The sequence below is a fragment of the Protopterus annectens genome, chromosome 8.part0, assembly GCF_019279795.1.
Source record: "Protopterus annectens isolate FY-2018-M chromosome 8.part0, PAN1.0, whole genome shotgun sequence".
Taxonomy (NCBI): Eukaryota; Metazoa; Chordata; order Ceratodontiformes; family Protopteridae; genus Protopterus; species Protopterus annectens.
This window is the reverse complement of record NC_056741.1, coordinates 1,344,229,367-1,344,244,542: the sequence shown is the minus strand read 5'-3', so window position 1 is coordinate 1,344,244,542 and position 15,176 is coordinate 1,344,229,367. Positions and strand designations below refer to the sequence as shown.

At 39.5% G+C, this 15,176-nt stretch overlaps 1 protein-coding gene across 2 annotated transcripts in view; it reads right to left on the bottom strand.

Annotated features, from left to right (window-relative positions):
• Window positions 1-286: 286 nt before the first annotated feature.
• Window positions 287-15,176, bottom strand: part of UBE4A (ubiquitination factor E4A) — a 1,266,879-nt gene continuing 1,251,989 nt past the window's right edge. For both annotated transcript variants that reach the window (XM_044080891.1, XM_044080892.1), the window contains one exon: window positions 287-2,826. In XM_044080891.1, coding sequence (XP_043936826.1) covers window positions 2,691-2,826 — 136 coding nt within the window. In that variant the 3' untranslated portion in view covers window positions 287-2,690. The remainder of the gene's footprint in view (window positions 2,827-15,176) is intronic.

Below are 15,176 nucleotides of genomic sequence, written 5' to 3'. Positions count from 1 at the left end.
CTATACTGTTACCTTTAAGGAACTACTGTGTGATTATTGTTTTTTAAAATGATACTGCTAAGCTGGTTCTGAAAAAGGTCTTAAGTGGATCAATGCTTTGCCTTGTTTAAATGTTTATTTAAATTACTCCTTCAATGCTAGCTTGGACTCTGCTTCAACTTGTAAAATTTGAGAAAAGACTTATTCTTCCTCTTAATTAATATGACAACAGGGGGAGCACTCTCATCCACATAAATCTTTTTATACAGTTAACTCACAGGTTTCAGTGCCAAAAAAAGACTAAAGCCAAAATAAGCTAATTCTTTTATTTACCTACCTGTCTTTTTTACTCACATCTTTTCCTTCAGCTGATCAAAGATAATGACCTTAGACAGTGCTCAGAATGTTCAACCTATTCACATCTGGCAAATACAGCAGATCTCCTTTTTTTGACAAAATTATTTTTATACACTAGTCATTATAAGCAGGTGTGAAGATTGTATTCCATGTACGTTACACCATAAAATAAACTTGATTTTCTTATATTATGCATTTGAGTTCAGCATTACTTTGTTTCCCTACCATGTTTCAGCCTGCTATATACTATGTATTGTAGCCTGAAAATAGTTATCTTATTTTCCACTCAACCTGGTCAAGAAAAAAAATTCTGCATACTAAATCTGGAAGCTCATGGATCCATTTTTAATGTGCATTCACTGGTGTGAAACATTCACTAAGAAGCAAACACCAAGATTAAAGTTTAGTTTTAGTCTAAAGGCACATCTAACAAAAGTCCTGAAGGTTAACAGGATTTCTGTAGCCACACTGTTTCCTGGCTGATATGCCTCCTTCTTCTCATGCACTAGACATGATAAACACTTGAAAAATATAAAACATTAAAGAATAATCTACTGTAAATTATACATCATTTTTAACCTCTTCTGGGATGGCTGTCATCAGAAAATATCCGAGTAACAGCCAAATCAATATCCTGATAGTGCCATTTCCTGCCCACCCAGCCAGTGTTCCTGATGTCATCTGGCTCACTGGTCATCCTCTCTATGTATTTATCAGGTGTGAGTCCTACACAGTACAGGGATCATACCTCCCTTGAACTCCTCTTGAAACTGGTTCCTAGATGCCCTCCTCACATCTTAATAGGCAGACCCATGGAGCATGAGTTGGGAATGCTGTGGTATCCCGAAGTATTACAGAAAACCCATCCACAAAGCTTTATCTCATTTTGGTTGCACTGGCAGGGCATACTGTGACATCTGAGGATTGTTTAACATTCTCCACAATAAATCTGCTTGATATGACACTGACCTCTTGGGTCTCTGCATCATTTCTGAATGTTCCATCCAAAACTTACCCAAAAGAAGCATAGTCAAAAGGCAAACACTCCTTTTCAGTTAATCTTCTGGTCAACAGACTTCATTTACATATTCAAGTAATTAGTAATGAGCATGAAAATGCTGTGCTGGAAGGCCAGCCTCATTCACAATAATCAACCAGCACTTAAAAATCCAGTATCACTGAAAAACTGTGAAGAGTTGGATGATAAAGTGCTAGTAGCAACTCAAATGTGCATTACTGTATGTTCACTCAACAGTGGATAAAACAGATCTGAAAATAAGGAACTACTTACTCACATATCATTATATCTAATGTCTACTTTCTGGGCAGTTATGGGACAGGCACTTACCAGGCTACGAAATGTATACATCACCATCTTATTTTTAAGTGGCACTGAAGACAGAATATCAAATTTTAGAAAACGTATTAACACAAAGTGCAACAAACAGGAAACAGGTATGAAATGTTAGTGAAAATATTGGGTAATTTTAACTTTGCACAGAGGTAACTCAAAATGGTGGGATGTTTCTACAATTTTAGTTGAAAACTCTTGCTTCTATATTAGCAAATATTTAATAATCAGGAAAGGTTGTAACCTTTCCCTCACTTTAATGCAGCTTTTGAACACTGACATCACAGTGAAATAATTCAAGAGAATGTGGGACAGCTACGGAGACATTACTGTCCATAAAAGCAAGACTTGTCAGCAATGGTGTTTAAATGCTGGCACATATAAAACCCATTGTATCCTAACTGTTTATGTGATTTATGGAAAAGGTAAGTAGCAGCAGTCCCTGTGCTGGCTGCCCACCAGTCAGGGGAAGAAATCCTTGAGCTGGCTCCTGTCCAGCCAAGATTCAAAGGAAACCATCACTTTACTTTTATCTCTATAACTTCAGAATGTTGCTAGATTTAATATGGCAATATGACATCCTTTAGGACATTTTACCATTAAAAAGTTTATGAGGGGTGAAAAATGCAGCACAGCAAGACAAGCATTTCTCTACCCCTCTTCATATTTACATTCTGAAACATTTTCATTTACACAGTACATGAAGTCTGCACTGGAACTGAAATTATGTGCTTGCCTCCAAAAGCAGAAGTCTCTAGTCTTATTACTGTCTGGAATAACTGCAGCATCAAAGCTCTAAGTAAAAAAGCTAAAAGAACAAAAAGGATGGTAAGACGGGCATACTGCAGCTTGAAACAGTCCTTTGAAATTGTTTCAACATAGCACAATCTGTGGACAGCTTCGTTGTAAGACAAGCAGCAACAGTGCTGCCACTACCAAGTTCTCAAGAGCAGCATTTCTTGTAAAGTCACAAACTGCATGACCTCAGTTCTGCTTGCAGTCATCATAGAGTTTGCTTAGGATGTTCTTTATTTTGCTTCCTCATTGATAGCCACTGATGGATTTTTTCTTTTAGCTCAACATTAGGTTTTACCTGGTCCATTGTAAGTGGACTGCGATTGAATGGATCAGTTTGGTCACTGGGAAATAAAAAAAAAAAAGAATGTCAGCAAATTGGTAAAGTAAGCACTCAGGCTGTTATTCTACACCAGACTAACATTAACAATCATAACAGCGGAATTACAAACTTTCAAACAGAACATGTGGCATATACAATTCTGGAACAGAAGCAAGCACAGGATATAAAGACATGCCTCATGAAGGACTCAAATCCAGGCCAACCAACCACAAGTATGGCTGTAGCAATAAGATGATATTCAAGACAACAGGAAACCAGGCACTTTCCTCTTTCTCTGATGTAAAAAAAGAAGTGCATTCACTCTCTAATGATTTACTGCTGCCACGCAATCCAAAATATATTATATTGCCAGCACTGAGCAGCACCAAATATGTGCCAATGTGTTAAAAAAAATAAATCTGTCTGGGAGCAAAAACACTGTTTTCAAACATCGGTCATAGTTGCATGATCATAATTAGTAATAATACACAGACAGGCTGGCTAGAAATTAAAACTATTAACCAAAAAAGAATTCCTGTCTTGAGGAACTCACCGTAACAGCCCCGGACACGTTCCGTTTCTTCAGAAAATCATAACATACGGCTATAACCTTGGCTAGAAGGCTCAGCCTGCTAAGAACTCACAGCAGTGAAATTTCTCCTTCCTAAAAACATAAATTAGTGGTCTTCTGAGATGCCTCTCAGTGTTCATACGAGTGACGGCATAATTTGGCTACAATGATGTGGAACCAGCTTATTTCTTGTATCAGTTTCTACGCATAACAAAATGGCTATTACATCATCCATGACCAAAGTCCATATTCCAACATGTGCAATAGGTCAACTTTTGATGGCACAATGACAAGAAGGCTCTCTCAGGATATTTTGAACAAAATTGTCACATACTAGCTTGATAATTTGTGCACCTGCTATATCAACGCACTTACAAGCAATACGAAACATCTGAGTATTTTCCAATCTAAGCCCTTGATTTAGAAGCCAGGTTTAATAAGCTGTACTGATCATTTCAAAATCCACCATATAATCATATATTCACTCACTTCTCAGACAGCACAAGAAAAAAAAATCATGTATTCACGATAACATTCCATCTGTGTTGTTGATTTTCATTCTTCCTCAAACTGTGGGTTTGGATCCCATCCCTCAGATCAAATTTGGCCATTACTTCAGCTTGTGGTAACCAAAAACTCTCTCAAGCATAACCCTTACTTAGCATGCATCATTCCTAAGGACCTCATATCTTGTTTGCTAATAGAAATAGAAGAAAAAACATAATGCCTTACAAGTCAGAGGAACTACACCTGGATCCATAGTGGGGACGTGACCTCCTAAAATCCACTCGCTCTTCTAAGAGTTAATTGGCAGGGGGTTGGTGGGTAGGGAGTTGAGGAAGAATGAAAATTGACAACACAGACGGAATGTTATGGTGAGTACCTTAACTTCTTTATCTGATGTCAGTTTTCATTCTATCCTCAACCTGTGGGGCAGAGTCTCATGGAAGGACTCATGGAATGATGTTCCTAAGCACCACTGAACTGAATGATACTCTTCCTCTGGAGACCAGATATAACTTGTAATGTGTAAGAAAGGTATGAGTAGCAGCCCAAGTTGCTGCTACACAAATGTCATCTATGAATGCCCTGGATTGAAATAAAGATGAGGTAGTCATAGCTCTAGTTGAATGAGCTTGTACAAGTTTTGCAAGAGTAATACCTAACTTACTATGTATGAAAGATATACAATTTTTGAGCCATTTGGCCAAAGTTACCTTTGTCAAAGGTTTTCCCAATTTTATATGTGAGGAGGAGACAAATAATTGGTCAGCGTTTCTAATATTCTTTGTCCTGTCAAGGTAAAAATGTATTTGTCTTTGGACATAAAATAAATGTAGACAATATTCACCTTTGTTAAAAAATTTTGGGAAGAACACATGTAAATTAATAGCTTGGTGGATATTAGACTCAGAAACCACCTTAAGTAAGAAAGAGGGATTTGTCCTTAAGGTAACTCTCTCTGTAAAATTAAGTATGATGGTTGGCATGATAAAGCTTGAATTCCTGAAATTCTCCTTGGTGAACTAACAGCCACTAGAAAAACTGTTTTCCAAGATAAGAATTTGAGTTCACATTTGACTGCCAGTTCAAATGGTGTTTGAGTAAGAGCTTGCAACACCAGATTCAAGTCCCAAAGCGTGGAGTAGGGTCTCTAAAGGGAGGTTTTAAGTGAAGAGTTCCACTCAAAAAGGTTTTACAAAGTTTGTGAGAAACAAGTAAAGAGTCTTGATAGCCAATATGATAATTGGATATGGCTGTCAACTGTACCTTAACAGTAGAAGCAGAGGCACCTTCTTTGACAAGCAAGGCTAAGAAGGCAAGTATGCTATGAATAGGTGCTGAAAAGGGGTCTAACATTATTCTGACATGCCCAATAAACAAATCTCTTCCATTTACTAGTGTACAGTTTTCATGTAGATGGATTATGAGAGGATAAAAGTATATGTCAGATGGAGGAAGGGAGCATAGGTTGTCTGGCTATTAACGGAAGTGGAGAAACCAAACTGTCAGTCTGAGCCTTGAGATGTCGGGGTGAATCATGCCCATCGGGTGAGGAGTCTGGAGTTGGATCCAGAATCCAAGGTTCTTGATGTATGTGAGGCCAAAGGAAAGGAAACCAGATCTGTTGAGGCCAGTAATGTGCAATGAGGATAACTTTGCTCTTCAACCTGGCAGCTTTCTGAAGGAATTTCAAGACTAATGGATTTGGAGGAAAGACAAAGGAGATTGGGGGTCAATTGTGAAGAAGAGCATCCCTCGGTGATTCCCCCAAGGGGGAATAAGGCAAAGTAGTTGCTGCACTTGTTTAGGGGAGAGGTGAAAAGATCACAGCAAGGCTGACCCCATTTGTGGAAAATCCTTTCCGCCACTGTCCAACTGAGGGACCACTCGAGGCAGAAGGATATATCTGCTCAACTTGTCTGCTATCACATTGGACTTCCCTGGAATGTGCATTGCTATGAGAAAGTGGTTGGATGAGATTGCCCAGTGCCAGACTCTGAGGGCTTCTCAACACAAGGGGTAGGACCTGCTTCCTCCTTGTTTGTTGATGTACCAAACTACTAATGTGTTGCCTGTCTGGATCGCATTGTTCCCAAGGGGAGAGCATCTTGGAAGGCTTGCAACATTAAAAGCACTGCTCTCATCTCTAAAACAGTGATATGAAGATTGAACAATTCGGGGGACCAAATGCCCTGGACTGTTTTCCCCAGAAAATGCCCCCCCCCACCCTAACTGGCAAGCATCCGTGGTCACTGTGGCCTTGGGCTGAGGGAGAACAAATGGACATCTTTGTCAGATGTGATCTGACTGTATCCACCATCTGAGATCCCTTTTGCATATGCGGGTAATTGATATTGGGGTTGACATTGATTGGTGAAGTACAGACAATTGTGTTGTAACAGCCATTGTAAAATCTGCACGTGAAATCTGGCCAATGGAACTAGAATTATTAAAGCCGCCATGGATCCCAGAGTCTGAAGGACCAAGCGTGACAAAATTTTGGAGCTGCAAATTATTTTTGTTACCTATGTCCAGTCTTGACGGGGGAAGAGATACTATCATTGTCTTTATTTTTAGGATTACGCCTACAAATTCTGAAGTCTGAGTTGGTTCTAGGTGAGATTTTTTTTAATTTATGGTTATCCCCAGATAGGAACACATCTGAAGAACATGGAAGATTGTCTCCAGAAGTTGTTGCTTGGTTAAGGGTGGAAACAAGCCAGTCGTCTAGATATGGAAAGACTTGGAATCCCTGCAGTCTCAGGTGAGCTGCTACCACTACCATAAACTTGGTGAACACTCTGGGGGGCTGTGGTGAAATCAAAGGGCAGAACTCTAAATTGATAATGACTTGCTCCCAGCTGGAAGTGAAGGAACTTTCTGGATCACCTGTTCATCTTTATATGGTAGTATGCATCCTGAAGGGTTATGGAGCACATCCAGTCATCCTGTTCCAGAAAAGGAAAAATGGACTGAACTGTGACCATTCAGAATTTGGCACATTGAACTGATTTGTTCAAAATGCTGAGATCCAAAATTGGTCTCCAGTCCCCTGTCTTCTTTGGCACTAAAAAGAATCTTGAGTAAGTTCTAGATTCTCTCTGGTCTGGTGGGACCTCTTGGATGACTTGTTTTTCTTGCAGCTTTCGTATTTGCAGTGCTGCTTGCTCCCTCTGACTGGGTGGAACATTGGGGATTTTTCTGTAAATGAGAGGAGGAAAGGGAAACTGGTCTAATATAACCTCCGGAAATGATCCTCTGCACCCAGGTATCAGATATTATTTGTAGCCAGGCTCTCCAGTGTAGGGACAATCGACCCCTGATTGCCTCCAGAGGAAGACAACTGGGCTTCCTTTCATGAGTGCTGCAAGGGCCTCCCAAAGACAGTATCTCTGGATCCCTGGTTTTGTGGGCCACCTCTGCAGTGAGCGTCTGCCACTGGAGACCCCCCTGCCCCAGGGGGAACTACCCCCACGTGCGTCCTGAAAAGGTCCTTTGAACCACATTTTCCCAATACTTCTCTGATTCCTGGGAAAAGATCTTTGAAGAGTGGCAAAACATATCCCCACAGCAGACAAGGTCTTTGCATCTTGCTCACACCTGGATAAAGTGTCTTTTATCTTAGGGCCAAACAAGAATATATTGTCAAACAGAGTGTTGACGAACGAAGACTTGAAGGGCTCCGCAAATATCACAAAAGTGCATCCAGGCATGTCTCCTTCCTGAAACGCCTGAACCCACAGCTCTCGTCATCCCTTCGACTACATGAGAAATGAGCCTCATGGATCAACTGGATATTTATTGTAGGGTAGTCAACTGAGAAGAGACACATGACCGCACTTCCTCAGAAATGCTGCAAGGAGTTCTTTGATCAGATCCCTCTGCAGTCTTGTAAAATGCACCAGGTAATTCAAAGACCATAAAGCAAAGATCGATGCAGCATAAACTCACTTCCTGAATCTATCCATCGCCCAAGATTCCTTGTTGGTAGGATGGATAGAGGAACTCTCATCAGTAAATTCCTTCTTAGTTGCTGCTGCCATGAACATAGCATCAACAGGCAAACATTTAGACCAAACTTCTTATCTTCTGGAGCTGTTATAATTTTTTCTGGCCTCCAGGGAATCAGTCCAATAGTATCAGGTGCCTTTCATACCCGCTGACAGATAAACTCAATGAGCTCATCAGTGGGTGGAGTTACCTAGGAGGTAGACGGGTGAGTACCACAAGCTTCCAGGTACACAGACTCCTCAGGCGACGGATTGCCGGACTTCTAGTCACCTCTCTGTTTTAAGATTCCTAGGATGTCTCCAAAGGAGACATCATCAGGAGAAGACCTTGGGGTCACTCCTCCTATCATCCCCGTTCCCTTTTTCACTAATTCTCATTTTATTCCTTAACCTTTCCTTCTCATACCATCTATAGGTGTCATGTTACCTCTCTAATATAGCTTTGCTCCTCAATGTATTTCCTCATCTCTGTCCCTTCTTGTCTCTTTTTGTTACCTTTATTTGCCATTCTCACAGTTGTTTTTCCCAACATTTTTTTCTTTCTTTCCTTCTTCTAGGTTAGTCTCCAGTTTTGTATACAGTGTGGATCCCTACCTTACAACCCAATGTTTTCATGGCTCATTGTTACTGCCTTACAGTTCTGCACTAAGTACATTAAGCCATACTCATTCCTTTTAAAACTCTTTTGTGAACAGCACCTAGCACATCACTAATGCTTTCTCCCTGCTATATTTCCACCCTTCTTGGTCTTTTAATTTTCCTCTGTCAGTGTTTTATCCCACCTTTATCACAGACCATCTTTTTCCTTCTCTTCTCTCCTTGCCTGTGTTTGTAATCTATATCCCCCTTACTGTAAATCTATTTTTTCTTTATTTAGCTGCTAGTTCTCTAAGGGCAGTAGTAGTTTTCATTTGCTAGTACTTACGGCTTTAGTAATTTTTTTTTCTTTTCTCGAGATCTGGTCAACCCACTCCATTTGCCCTTCGCTACACTCGGGCTCAATCTGCTCCCCTTCCCTGCCCCTATTCCTCACCCACCCCTACTACTTCTACATTTACCTCTACCTAGCAGTTCCCTGTATCATTCTCCACCAGTCATTTACTAATTACATCTCCTACTTCTCACACTCCTGTATTCTAGATTCTTTACCACTTTTTATCCACCTACATCCACTTTTATTTTATCTTACTTTTCTCAGAATATGACTTTCTCCAGCAACATCTTATACCCAAAAATTATATCATTACACACACTGACCATTACTCTTCTATTTTTCTGCCACCTTACATTTCTCCAATTCCTACCACATAATTTCTATTCCTCTCATACCATAACTTCTTCTCTACCACATCAAACACTTTCTTCTAACATCAAAATCACTCCTAATTTTTATAACACTACTTACATACTTTTATTCATATCTACAACTCTGTGAAGATGTACAATCCAATCCTGGTCCCATTCCTACTCATCAGCAACCCATAACATCTACGCCCCTCCCTACCTACAACATTCCTACTCCTGACAAAAGCTTTAAAATTTTGCTACTTAATATGAACCTAAGAAGTGTAGTCAACAAGGTCCGGGATCTTCATGCCTCCCTAAGCCATTACACCCCTGACTTCGCTGTACTTACTGAAACTTGGCTAAGACTAGAAATGAAAAGCAATGACATTCTTCCTCCAAGGCTACAATATACACAGATGTGACAGAAAGAACAAATGGCATAAACAAAATTTAAGACTTAAACTAATTGATGCAAACAACCCTGCTTTTGGCAATGCCACAATATTATTTACTAAACTGAAAATCAACTCATAGAAGCATCAAATTATAACTGCAATGTACATTTCTCCCAGTACTAATCACAATACTGTTGAAGATATACTACACTGCATATCCCTAACTTTATCTCATACACTGACTGGCTCTCTTATAACTCTGACATTCCCTCAAATTTCATTAACTTACATAGCTTTACACAGGTTATACAGACAGCTACTAGAACAGATAAATCCACTAAAAGGAAGTCTATTTTTGACTGGATCCTCACAAACCTTCATTAGCCTTCTAATCAGGGTGCTTCCCAGATGGAATTAGTGATCACCTCCCCACTTACATGCTCAGATTCCATCTTAATCCCCCTAGACAAGCCTATTTCTATCTTATTCAAAGCAAAAAGAACTTTAATACTCAAACTTTCTTCTCCCTTATACACCACTGTGATTAGTCACCCCTCAAAACACTTCCTCTTGACACTGCAGTTGACTATGTTAATACCACCCTTCCTAGATATCCTAAACAGACGAACTCCTTTCAGAACTGCTGGGCTAAAATATAACTGCCCTCTGTGGCTAACATATGACACCAAAAATCTATTAAAACAAAGGGACAAAGCCTGGTCTCTGGCATACCACTAACAAACAATCTGACCTAGATCTATATAAACATCTTCGTAATAAAGCCAAGTCCCAAATAAAATTCGACAAAAAGTCATACTTTACAACCACTCAGCAACAGCACTACAACAATGCCAAGAAATTCTGGTCCTCCATAAAGAAGCTCCTTCAACCCAGAAATTCTTCCACCCCTATCCCTTCAACTTCCTTTAACTCTGATAGCATTGCTACTCAAGTCAATACTTCCTTTACTGACTCCATTCATGCAATTACCAATTCTCAGTTCAATATTCCTCCTATTGTCCCAACTTCTGCTAGCTATGCCAGCAACTCCTTTTCCTTCAAACATGTTCAAACTTTCAATGTAAAAAAACTACATACTTAAACTCACATCCCTTGCAGCTGATAACCTACCTGCAGAATTCCTAAAAAATAGCTGCTCCTGCTACTGCCTACCTCATTACAATTATAATCAACCGTTCTGTCTTAGAACACTATGTTCCTTCCAATTGTAAGACGTCTTATATTATTCCCCTACACACAGGAGGGATCCTTCCAACTGGAAGATATATTATTCCCCTACACAAAGGGGGGAACTCCATTGAGTTCTCTAATTACAGATCCACTGCTATCCTACCGCCTCTTTCAACAATTCTGGAAAAAATGTATTCACCTGCAGCTTTTAAACTACCTTCTTTCTAATAACCTCTTAGGCAACACTCAACAATCCGCCCCCACCACAGCACTACTACAGCTCTCCTTAGCTTTACTAACACAATAAACCAATATAGATATAAAGGTCAGTTTGTGTCTTCTATCTTCTTATATCTTTCTAAAGCCAAAAATGTCTCAATGAACTAGCCACACTTAAACTTAGTCCATCTGTTCTAGCATGATTTCATAGCTATTTGTCTGGCCAACAGCAAGCCATTAAATGGCAACAGGAACTCTCTTCCCTCCTGCCAATGAACTTGGGTATATATCAAGGTTCTATTTTAGGCAAATCTACTTTTTAGTATTTTTACCAACCAACTCCATCCATCTGCATCTTTAGCCTCTATTGTTCAACATGCAGATGACTCCACTCTTATCTGTGCTGCATCTTCCTTAAATCTGTTTGCTTCCACAACTCAACAGTCCTTTTCAGTTGAATCATGGCTATCAGAATCACTACTGATTCTAAATCCTTCTAAGACCAAACTTATGCTCTGTCACCCTAGTAAATCACATGACCCCCCCCCACTACATTTCAAATACAGTCATCCAATAACACCATTTCTGCCATACCCCATACAAAATTATTAGGTGTCCTAACTGATCATCTGAAATCTGACCTTCATCTAGCACAGTCCATCAAAAAAAAACTCATAATAAACTTGGCTCACTCTACAGACTCAAGCTTTTTCTTACAACTAAACCTAGACAAGATATAGCCAAAACTCACATTCTCTCTTCCTTACTATATGCCTCTTCCATCTTCATAAACCTTAGTAAAACTGATCTAGCTAAGCTTGAAACCTGCTATAACAAAATTGCTAAATTTGCTACTAACACGCCACATAGATCTCATCATTGCTCAGCCTTGCATCAACTCCGGTGGCTTGAACTTCACAATCTCTTAACTTACATTCAGCTTACAACAGCTCACAGACTAATCCGTCAACCTGAATATACCCCTAACCTTCAGTTAATGCTTCAACCCTACACTAACAATTGTCCTCTCCGATCTTCCAACAATTTCTTGCTACAAATCTCTTAAGTCCAACAATAAACCTGGTGACGCTCTACACTCTAGCTATGTCTCCAAAATATGGTATACTATCCGTCAAGTCATTATATCCAATCCCAACTTACCTCAATTCAAAATGGTCCTATAAGACTTCCTCTATACTAATTGGTTCTGTTCACATTCTGCTCCTGGCTAATGCCTTCTCTTTTGCTTTACTCTAACTTTTACTTTTATAACATCTAACTTCCTCTTTTACTTATCCTCTTTTTTCTCTTTCTATCTCTAATAACCCTTTCTTCTATCTACAACTTTTCACCTTCTAGTTCCTCAAACTTCCCTGGCCTGCTCTTCTATTACACTTTTCTCTATTTCTCATTCCCTCCTTGCTTTCCTTCTTTAGTGACTCCTCTCCACTCCTCTGTGCTCTATGCTTAACAGCTGCTCACATATTTCTTCTTGTTAACTTTTTAATTTGTAATGCTTCTAACTTTATCAAATTTGCCTTCTTCCCTTGCTATTTTCTCTCTTAGATTTTTGACTCACTTGATTACTATTTTTGCAAGCATACTCATACTTTTTTATATTTATTATCTATATTGTGCATTTTTTCCTTTCTAAAATTTAGTTTACCTTAGGTGTATACATTGTGCTAACTTTATTGTAATGCTTTTGTTCTCTGTTTCTGGGGTCTCCCCCCCCCCAAGGACTCCGCTGAAAATGGACTAACACCCAGTCAGACTATCCCAGTTAACAAAAGTAAATAAATAAAAGCTAATACACTTGTTGAGCCATTTAAAAAAGTCTATCTCCCTTAGAGAACCCCAAAATTTATTAAGGAAATGTTAAACAGATTTTATAATATAGTCCTGGTGATGTTTGCCCCAAGTTGTGTTTTGAGAAATGTAATTTGCAAAATCCTTTCAGTGAGGTTATGAGGACAAAATTAAAATGATGGCAACTGAATCTTTTGATTCAACCTAATACCAGGCATGACCCTTTGGAATAAAAGGACTGGTAGACAAAGACATCTTATCTCTGTAAAATATCATGTAAGGTTTTAAGCAGGTCTATGTTTGTAGCTCCAACAATCTCACAGATTAACTGCCAATGAAAAAGATGGCCTTCCATGAAAAGTCTCTGGGCTCCTGCTGGAGGCTACCTACAGGTAGATCACAGCTATGCAAAGAATGCCAAGATTCACTTTGTCTGGGACTGTGACCCTTATGGAAGCTTGCCTGATGTCCTTCCAACTGTTGCTCTTTTTCCTTGTGTGTAACATACCTAAACACATCTGAAGCTAGCTCCTCTGTGTTTTAGAAAAAGGAGTGCCAAGGTGGCTGAACATAAAAATGCATAGTCTACTTTTTATATGCTCTACAAATACACCTTGACTTCAGCGTCAATAATGTATGGGTCTCAGAAAAGGGAGTTCCTAAACAGCACCTTACTGTCCTTAGCAAAGTGTAATGCTGGCTCTCACCATTCTACCCAAACCTCTGGCAGTACTGTATACTATCAACAACATGATGTCCGTCAAGGTGGACAGAGTTGAAAGTACAAACATAGTTTCTCTATGAGGAAACTGTTAGACAACTATGCTAGTAAATGGTGCATTCCATGGGTAAGATTCCACTGAAAATCCATCTCTCGATTCATGACCACTCTCTTAGCTTCTTCAGCTACAATGTCTTATTATTGCAGGTCTCCTCTTATGCAATCTATCCATTCTTCTGTCAAGAACTACCCTGTACACTTTGGGCCAGTGGACTGCAGAACCTCTGATTCTAGTTATGGCCTCCATTCTCTTTAATCAGACTTCACAGATGCTTGAACCTGTTGACCTGTTCGACTATTTTCCCTTTTATGTCAATTTTCAGCTTCTTCTAATATCCTTGTTTGCTGCCATGACCACTGCCTTTGTGTCTACTCAGACCATTTATCTTATGTACCTTCAGTTTTGTATTCTAGTGTGCCATCATTTACTGAAATTCCTGTTCAGAGTCTGCTTGCAGTACCACATCATCTGCATATAGTAGTTTTGTTGATCTGTTTCCTCAAACCTACTTGCTGATGTACTCCATCAATAGCATGAACAAGAATAGGCTAAGAAGTTGAAACCTGCTGTACACTTATTCCCACTGGGACCCCCTCTGTGAGTCTGAAAATTGTTCATACTTTTGTTACTATGTCTCTGTACATAGCCTGCATTAAGTCTATCAATGTTTCCAGGACTTTGAACCATCACAGAATTGGTCAAATCAGCCTTCTTTGGACTCTATCACATGCTTTTTCCAAGTCTAGGAATGTCCATTTGGACTCTTTCCTCATCTCTAACCTCTTTTCCCCAATCTGTCTGACTGCAAATATCGGGTCAGTTGTACTGCATTCTGGTCTAAACCTGAACTGCTCAATTCCTTCTCAGTTTTTACTATTCTGCATATTCGTTTATGAATCACCCTCTCTAGTACTTTCATGCAGCATGACTGCACTGCCCACAGTTGTGAATGTCAGCTTTAATTTTTTTCTTGTACAATGATACTAGAATGCTTATTTTCTAGTCATCCGGCATATGTCTTTCTACCCACACTTTGGTAAACACCTTCAGAAGCCATTTTTCACCTAACACCCAATACCTTGTTTATGTATGACATGACCATCTCAGCCTGCTGCATTTTCTTGACAGTATTTTCCTTAGAGATCTCCATACTTCTTTTGAGGTGGGTTCTCTTCCACTTCAGTTGTAGGCTGCATGTAGGACAATACAGCTTCTGTGGGTTCTTCTTCTTTCAAAAGCTTCCTGAAATGCTCCTAACATCTGCCTTACAAGTCCTCTGGAATGGTGAGTAGATTGTTGATGGCATTCCTTATGCACGTCATTTGGTGATGATCCTCTTTTTATCACTGTCTTGCAGCCTGACTGAGCTTCTTTATGCCATTTACCTCGTCACTTTTCAGAATATGATTAAGAGTTTCTCCAATAACTTGTTTTTTGCCACTGTGACCGTTCTCTTAGCCTCTTTCTAGCCAACCACTATTCTTTCTTTGCTTGGTCTGTTATTTCTATCTTATACGTTTCTTACACTGTTTCTTTCTTTTGATAACTTCCTGGACTTCTGCATTCCATCACTGACTTTCCTTATGTACCTTACTTCCATATCT